This window comes from Tupaia chinensis, unplaced genomic scaffold, assembly GCF_000334495.1.
Source record: "Tupaia chinensis unplaced genomic scaffold, TupChi_1.0 Scaffold000159_1, whole genome shotgun sequence".
Lineage (NCBI taxonomy): Eukaryota > Metazoa > Chordata > Mammalia > Scandentia > Tupaiidae > Tupaia > Tupaia belangeri.
This window is the reverse complement of record NW_006159630.1, coordinates 2,701,316-2,709,738: the sequence shown is the minus strand read 5'-3', so window position 1 is coordinate 2,709,738 and position 8,423 is coordinate 2,701,316. Positions and strand designations below refer to the sequence as shown.

Below are 8,423 nucleotides of genomic sequence, written 5' to 3'. Positions count from 1 at the left end.
CGTCTGGCCCCTTCCCTCCACCCGCTTCCTCCCCTGCCCGCCCACCTCCGCGCCCTCTCCCCAGGCAGGTACATCGAGAACCACGGCGTGGTGCACAACATGTTCTACAACACCACCAGCAAGGTGAAGCTGCCCTACCACGCCACGCTGGGCATCCAGCGGTGGTGGGACAACGGCACGGTGCCCATCTGGATCACCGCCCAGAGGCAGGTAATGCTGCCCACGCGTGGATGCCAGGGGCTGCGGCCTGGACGAGGCTGTGACCAGTGAGCCCCACGGCACCCCACTCTCCACCTGGGGCCCCGGGGCTTCTGCCTCAGGCACAGAAGAGTGGCAGGTAGTGTCCCGAGAGGGGGGTGGTGATGCCGAGGACGACCAGGGCTCCATCCTGGCTCGGCTGTGGACACAACCCTGCGTCCCTGGAGCCCTGGGACCACAGGGGACAGCTCTGATCCCAAAAGGAGGGAAAACTGCACTCGAGGCCCTCGAACACCCAGGGGGAGAGGAGGCCGCACAGAAAGCCATGACTCAGCAAGGAAGTACTCAGTCATAAACAGCCGTTCCTGCTCCAGGCCCCTTAGGGCTGGGCAGCTAAATTCTAAAGGGCAGAAGACAGCCTAAGAGTGGGGACGGAGGGGCCAGCAGGTGGCATGGTGACTGAGGTACTGGCCTCCCACACGGCCAACCGCTGTTTGAGTCCTAGACCTGGTGGAGTTTTTCTCACTTCCTCTCTCTCTCACTCGCTCGCTCTCTCTTTCTCTCTCTCTCTCGTGAGCACACATGACCTAAAGCAAATTAAAAATTATAATAGTAATAATTAATAAAATAAAATAATTCTTAAAAAAAAAATAGCTGGAGTACAGTGCTGAGCCCCGGAATCCCCCGTCCCCACAGTGCTTGGGCGCTTCGTGGCCCTGGAAGTGAGGCTGTGGTCACCTGAGTCAGTGGGGGCTTTCAGGGCAGGCCTAGAGTAAGCCTGAGACTGCTCGCTCCGAAAGGATCATGCGGCCCGCCAGGAGCCCAAAGCCAGGGCGGGGACTCATCGTCTTGCAGCGCTCGGGCCACACGGAGTGGCAGGGGAGCCGATGGTGCAGGGGCACGGACAGAGGGGTGGATGGAAGGCCAGACGGGCTCGCGGGCCAGGTTTCCAGAAAGACGGATGGTCAGGTTGGAGCTGGACGGGCAGCGGGTGGGACGTGGGTGAACACACACACCTGGACGAGAGAGGGCAGGGTGCAGGTCAGAGCGGAGGCCTGCCCAGGCAGCTGGCCTCAAGCCGGGGACCTAGAGTGATGACCAGGATGCCACACGGTTAAGGACACTTCTGGCCACTGACCACCGTGCCTGTCCTCTGGGACATCGGTTTTGCTCCTGATCACGTGAGTAGGAGAGATTTCTGGAAGCCAAAGTCTCCATACTGCAGTCAGGAGTGAGGCTGCGCGGGTCGGGGGCAGGGGCAGAACGTCCCCACGGGCCTGGGACAGGCAGCCCTGCGGCTTCAACGCCACTCCTTTGCCCTGGCAGGGCTTAAAGACCGGCTCCTTCTTCTACCCCGGGGGGAACGTCACCTACCAAGGGGAGGCTGTGACGCTGAGCCGGAAGGAAGGCGTCCTGCATGACTACAAGAACGAGCAGGAGTGGAGGGCCAACATCGACACCGTGATGCGCTGGTTCACCACGGAGGACCTGGACCTGGTCACGCTCTACTTCGGGGAGCCGGACTCCACGGGCCACAGGTACGGCCCCGAGTCGCAGGAGAGGAAGGCGATGGTGCAGCAGGTGGACAGGACCGTGGGCTACCTCCGCGCCAGCATCGAGAGCCACGGCCTCACGCACAGCCTCAACCTGATCATCACGTCCGACCACGGCATGACCACCGTCAACAAGCAAGCCAGCGACCTGATCGAGTTCCACAAGTTCCCCAACTTCACCTTCCAGGACATCGCGTTCGAGCTGCTGGACTATGGGCCGAGCGGCATGCTGCTCCCCAAGGAGGGCGCGCTGGAGAGGGTGTATGACGCCCTGAAGGACGCGCACCCCAGGCTCCATGTCTACAAGAAGGAGGAGTTCCCCAAGTCCTTCCACTATGCCAGCCACCCCAGGATCACGCCCCTGCTCATGTACAGTGACCCTGGCTACGTCATCCACGGGGTGAGTCACCTGCCAGCTCCGGGAGGGCTCCCGCCCTGGGCTGGGGGCCTCTCCACATCTATGAAATGCATCTCCAGTTTAAGTCGCCAGAGGGACACACCCATGGCTAGGGGACAAGCACATGTGTGGGAGTGCAGGGTAAGGTGTGGGAAGTCAGCCCTGAGGATGGCGTGGAAGAGGGGGCAAGAGCGTCACACTGATCTCTCGACGAGCAGAGGCAGGGACACGGATCGGGAAGGCACGGGCAGGTAGGCAGAGGACACACGTGCCCGACAGCCCGGAGGGATGCGGCATGCAGCCCCAGGGTCTCCGTCTGCCTCACCGGCCCTTTAGCAGGGTGCTCACTCTGGGTCTCAGAACCCCTCCCCTGTGGCGAGCGCGGTGGCCAGGGGTGCCGGCCGCCCCAACAAGGACCCACCTGTGCCGGCAGAGAATCAACGTCCAGTTCAATAACGGGGAGCACGGCTTCGACAACGGAGTCATGGACATGAAGACCATCTTCCGGGCCGTGGGCCCCAGCTTCAAGGTGGGCCTGGAGACGGAGCCCTTCGAGAGCGTCGAGGTGTACGAGCTGATGTGCCGGCTGCTGGGCATCGTGCCCGAGCCCAACGACGGGCACCCCGACACCCTGCTGCCCATGCTCCGTGCAGGTGAGGGAGCCTGCAGCTGGCTGCCTTCCCCGCCCCGCGCCATTTCTGGGGCAGCGTGAACCACTCACAGCCCCAACACCTGCCCACCTGCAGTGCCCTGTGTGTCTTGAGCAGTGCACGGGGTTGGGGGAGAAGGCAGGGACCAGCAGCGCCTGGTAGGGGGCTGGAGGAGTGGTCTGCCCCCGGCACCTGCACTGGCACACCCCTCTCTCCAGCACGGCCACCTGAGGGTCTCCTGCCTAGACTCATCCTCTTCCAGGCCCCCACCCCCATTGCCCTCACCCTGACCCATCTCGGGGACGAAGGCCACCTGGAAGCTGAGGAGTGGAGAGTTCTGTAGGGGCTGGGCTGAGAGGGGTGGGCCACGGAGCAGGGCAGCGAGGGGCCGTGCTGGGCCTGGGCAGGTGGACCAGGACGGTGGGGAGAGAGAAAGTGGGGGGCTCATAGCACAGGCAGGGAACGCCTGAGCCAACCCAAGGGTGACACTGGGTCTCCCAACTGTCCTTAGGGTCTGCACGTCTCCCGAGTGGCCGGCCCTCCCTGGTGATGGGACTGCTGGGGGCTGTGGTTCTGCTGGCCAAGATCGCGTAGAGCCTCACCACACGAGGTCAGAGGCCGGGGAGGCTCGGAAGGGGGGGATGCCTGCTCCCTGTTCCTGCAGCCTGGCACCCCGCAGGGACCTGGGTGGCCAGAAGGGAGCCCCACCCTGCCCGGACAGTGACTGCCACTGGCCTTGCTACCACTGGCAGAATCGGCCCTTAGGCTCCAGGCAGACCTTCCGGCCTCCCTCTCACCTGGGCCTGGGGAGTCTTTCCAAAGCAGACGGTGCAGGTGCACCAGGCAACACCACTTTACTGCCGGGTCCCTGTGCCCACTGGAGAACTCAGAAGGCACCGTGGGGGCTGGGGCTGGGAGGACAGCTGCAGGGCGGCCCCTGGGACCATCTAGCGGCCAAGGCCAGCCCTCCTTGTTTCTCAGTCCCGGGGAGCCACAGCCTCTGCCAGAGCAGAAGGGGGGCCTGCTGAGATACCTGCTGGGAACTAGCTAGGCAGCAGTGCTCGGTGAGCCCGAGGGCCTGGCCTGCACTCTGGAGTCTGTCACCTGGGGCCGTGGGATAACAGGTCAGCTTGCAGGGCAGCCCCACTGCTGACGGTGGCAGAGAAAGGCTGGGCTGCACAGGGACGGCCGGGCTACATCCTATGTCACCTGGCTGGAATGGCCCCTCTGAGGACATAGACTTGGGGTGGGACCTGAATGGTGAGAAGGGAGCCCCTCTCTGCACTCCATGCCAGAGAAAGGCCCTCGACGGGACTGGCTCAGGGGGCTGTGGGAAAGGAGACTGGAGGTGGGTACATGAGGGCAGCAGTGACATGTGACAGGAGTTTGCCACCATGGTTATGTGTGGCAGGGAGCCCAGACAGGGTTACACGGGCCAGGGCACGGGCCAGTGTGGACGAGCACGGAAATGGGAGTGGCCAGTGGCCGGTCGGGGGCCAGCAGGGAAGTGGAGGCAGGACATTCCGTGCCAGGAGTGGAGGCTGAGCCCAGTGGGTAGAGCTGGGGTCCCTTGAAGGCACACAGACTGTGTGACAGACAGTACAGGAGAAAACAGACAAGCGTGGGTCCGAGCAACAGGGAGGTGCGGGGCCCCGGGCGAGATGTGAGAGACGGGAGCCTGTCAGCAGCTGTCTACGATGTGGTCAGTCCTGGGTGCCCACGATGTCCCGCCTGAAGCCACTGCTGGCCTCGGGTGGTACGGGCGAGTCCCGGGACTGGGCAGCGCACTGATGGCATCTCAGGCCGACCGGGAATAGAGGGGTGATTGCTCCCCTCACTGAGAAGGCCTGGCAGGGCGCGGGAGGGAAGCCAGGAGCCCTTCCTCCAGGAATCCAAAGGAGAGGGTGTGGCGACACGGCTGGGGGAGAGAAGTGTCCACCCACGGCCAAGGTCAGCGCTGGAAGTGACCCGGAAGGTGCTCCCATAACAGGATGCCGGACGGCAGCTCAGCCAGGCGGTCCAAGGGCACCAGGGCCACAGAGCTGTGTCTGCACGCTGGCCTCTGAAACCAGGGTCCTGTGCCAGCCTCTGGAGGCTTCTGGGGACCCCCGGAGCAGTCTTCCAGCACAGGCCAGGGTGCGGCAAGATTCCCAAAGCCCCGGGACCTACCACCCACGTCTACAGCCACCGCTCTCCACCCAGACCAAGGCGCGGCCGGCCCTCCGGGACCTCCACGCCGGGGGCTAGCACGATGGGTCTCTAGGCCAGAACGACAGCCCGCATCCAGCCCTTGCCCATTTCTCTGGTGGAAACACGCCCACCTCAGCCGGTTTCAAACTGCAGCGTGGGGTCACTGAACAGAGCTGGGCAAGACCCGCAGTGGCCATCACCCGCTCGGCAAGGCTGGAGGCCACCGTCTGGGGCCAGGGCTGCCATCTCAGCTCTTTCTTTGCCCAGAGGTCATGCCTGACACTCCCGCCAGGCAGAGGGTGAGCATGGCTCCCCAGCTGGCTGCAACCAGGCAGAGCCCCTCACAGACAGCAGGAAGGAGCCAGGTCGCTCCTCTCTCTCCTGGGCTCAGGTGCTCCCAGCAGGGCTAGGGAAGGGCCCCAGCCCTGGAAGAAGGGTCCCCCTCTCCAACCGGGTAGGCTTCACAGCCGGATCCCACTGGGCCCCGAGTGCCTTCCGCAGCCTCCCCACTCTGCCCGGCCTGTTGCCAGGACTCGCTCCCCTCTGCACCTCACCGCCCACCATCTCTCCACTCACACCTGGCGTCTGCACTTCCAGGAAGCCTGGGGATGCGTCCGCAGGTCCTGAGCCTGCCCTGACTGGGATGACCTACCGGACCCCGAAGGGCTCGCTCCCAGTTCATCCCCAGCAGCGCCAGCCCAGCCTTGGCCCAGGTTCACAGCTCCAGCGCAAGTCGGTTCCCAGCCCAAGCCCAGTCCCATCCCACGCCTCTCGCCCTCCCGCCCGCAAAACCCGCTTGACGAAGCAGCACTGCCGCCTGCGGCCACGCGGGGGCGCGCGAGAGCCCTGCAGGGACCGTGCCGCGTGTCGGACCGCCTCTGAGTCCCGGTTCCGGCCAGGGACCGCCTCCAGGCGATGGACTCCAGGACTCCTGGGCTTGGGGTTCCTGGGCTCAGGGCTCCAACTTGCCCACAGCCACAGCCACGGGGAGGGACTCCGCCCCGCACAAACCACCAAGGACAAAAGGACAAGTCACTACTGAGCAGACTCAGCCAGGTAGCAGTGGCCGAAGTGGGGCAGATTTCACAAAAGCTGCGATTTGCTTCCGGCCCTCCCACTCCGTGCCTGCGAGCAGTAAATGCCCGATTCCTACTTCTGAGGCTCCCCAAGCAGGAGAACCCATGCTTCCCTGGGGGTGGGCCCCGGTGGACAGCTACCCAGTCTAGCTAAAGAGTGGGCTTCGCCTTAAAAAGAAGAAAATAAAGGAAAAGCACGAGGAGTCTCGGTGGACAAAGGACCCTGTCTCTAAGTGCCGCTACCACGGTGCAGACCCTGTAAGTGAAGGAGCTCCCCTGTGAGGGCCTGCAGGGCGCTGAGCAGAAGGGCCCCTTCCCCACCTGGCCTGTGCATTCGGAGTACTGCCCCACCAAGTGCTCCGTGTCCAGAGCTACTTTTTAAGAGCACAGCTTTGGAGTCAGACAGACGCAGTCCCGGGACGGCAGCTCTAGGCCGAGTAGGTCAGCTCCCTCAGCCTCAGTTTCCTCATCTGAGAAATGGGATGCTATAGTGCCCCTCCCCAGGAGGATGCCCCAGTCCTCAGAGAGGGCTCTCAGCATAGGGGCTACCCACCCGGAAGGGCTCAGCTGATGGTAGAAGCTGGGGTGTTTATTCCTCACCGGGAGGTGCGGCGTTTGCCAAACGCACCCCTGAAGAACAAGCCCAGCTGTAACACGGTTGTTTCCCCACCTGTGGAGCAGCCCCCTCTGGGTCCTCTGCTCCGTTCCCAGCTTCAGCTCCATCCTGGGGCCAGGATTTATCCCAACCTGCCCTAGAAGCTGCCTGGCCAGCCTGGCCACTGCTCTAGCTCTGACCGTGGCTAGACGCCTGGACAGGCACCTTCACAGTCTCAGCCCTCCTGAGCCTGTCCCCCACCTCCCAGCTGGAGGGACCAGGTAAAACCCACATCCACGTCTGCAAGTTCATGTCCACGAAGTTCACACCCACGTCTGCAGAGCCCATCCACAGCTGCACAACCTGTCTACATCTGCGGAGCCCATCACATCTGGGGATCATGTCCACACCTGCAGAGCCCTGTCCACCTCTGCAGAGCCACGCCCACACCTGCAGGGCCCTGCCACGCCCACACCTGCAGAGCCCTGTCCACCTCTGCAGAGCCACGCCCACACCTGCAGAGCCCTGTCCACCTCTGCAGAGCCACGCCCACACCTGCAGAGCCCTGTCCACCTCTGCAGAGCCACGCCCACACCTGCAGAGCCCTGTCCACCTCTGCAGAGCCACGCCCACACCTGCAGAGCCCTGTCCACCTCTGCAGAGCCACGCCCACACCTGCAGAGCCCTGTCCACCTCTGCAGAGCAGCAAAACCAGCACACCCCACCTCCAAAGAATCCCAGTCTTATTCTGAGAGCCAGGACAACCACATTTGCGGTGTCCGCCTCATGGTCTTTCCAGAGACCGGGCGCACAGATACTTTGACCGTCGCTCTTGACTGGCTTTTTCAAACCAGAAAGGAAAGGAAAGGAAGAGAGGAGCAAAGTTCACCTCCCAGCCTGCGTCCTTATCTGAAAAGTGGAATGAAAGCAGCAAAGAGAGAGAGGGCGATGCCTGCTCCGTCCCCCATCGAGTGCCCCACTACCCCATGGCTGGTGTCCAAGCACGCCAGAGAAGTCTCAGAGGCTGACTCAGGACGACTCCCTGCCGAGCCTGAGCCTCCCGGGGCAGAAACGTGAGGTCCCGGGTCAGAACCGTGAGGGCCGGGGCCCCTGCGCGCTGCAGCACTGACTTCCCGCTCTGCGCAGCTCTGGGTGCAAGAGGCCCAGGGGCCACCCTTGCAGCAGGGTCTGGGTTCAAATCCAGCTCTCCGTTTCAACGCTCCCGCTCTGTGGCCCTGGGCAAGTTGCTAACCTCTCTGGGCCTCAGATCCCTCCTCTGTAAAATCAGAAACAGTAACAAAGCAGGGCGGCGGCAGTGAGTAAATGGGCCAGTGTTTGCAAACTGCTCAGAACAGAGCGTGGCACAGGAAAGGCCTCAGAGACCGGGTGCCGCTTCCCTGGAATCTGTGATTTTAAGTTCACCTGCCAGCCTTCCTGTCTCCCCGGCAGGGAGCTTGAGGTTGGTGGAACTGTCCTGTCTCTGGCAGCCTGAAAAGAGGCCCCAGACCCAGAGCGCCGGCGAGCACTGGTGCGGGGTTGAAAGTTACAAATTTTACTTGCACGGTGTTGTATTAGGGTTACCTTGGACTTCAAATGAGCACTACTGCCTTTCCTTTTCTGTTATTTAACTTTTTCCTTTTCAAACTAAGTAACAGAGAATGAGCGATTTAAAGAAGTGTCTGATAATACTCCAGGTGGCTGCTGGACAGGACTGACACCAAAAGGAGGTCGCTAGCCACACACCTGCAGGCCGGGCTGCCCCCT

The 8,423-nt window shown here is 62.8% G+C and overlaps 1 protein-coding gene across 1 annotated transcript in view; it reads left to right on the top strand.

Annotated features, from left to right (window-relative positions):
* The window catches only part of ENPP7 (ectonucleotide pyrophosphatase/phosphodiesterase 7), a 4,785-nt gene extending 1,393 nt beyond the window's left edge, over positions 1 to 3,392 (top strand). The window contains exons 2-7 of the mRNA XM_006145686.1: positions 65 to 210; positions 1,525 to 2,151; positions 2,582 to 2,795; positions 3,045 to 3,075; positions 3,175 to 3,188; positions 3,310 to 3,392. Of these exons, the coding sequence (XP_006145748.1) occupies positions 65 to 210; positions 1,525 to 2,151; positions 2,582 to 2,795; positions 3,045 to 3,075; positions 3,175 to 3,188; positions 3,310 to 3,392 (1,115 nt within the window). The remainder of the gene's footprint in view (positions 1 to 64; positions 211 to 1,524; positions 2,152 to 2,581; positions 2,796 to 3,044; positions 3,076 to 3,174; positions 3,189 to 3,309) is intronic.
* Positions 3,393 to 8,423: the final 5,031 nt, after the last annotated feature.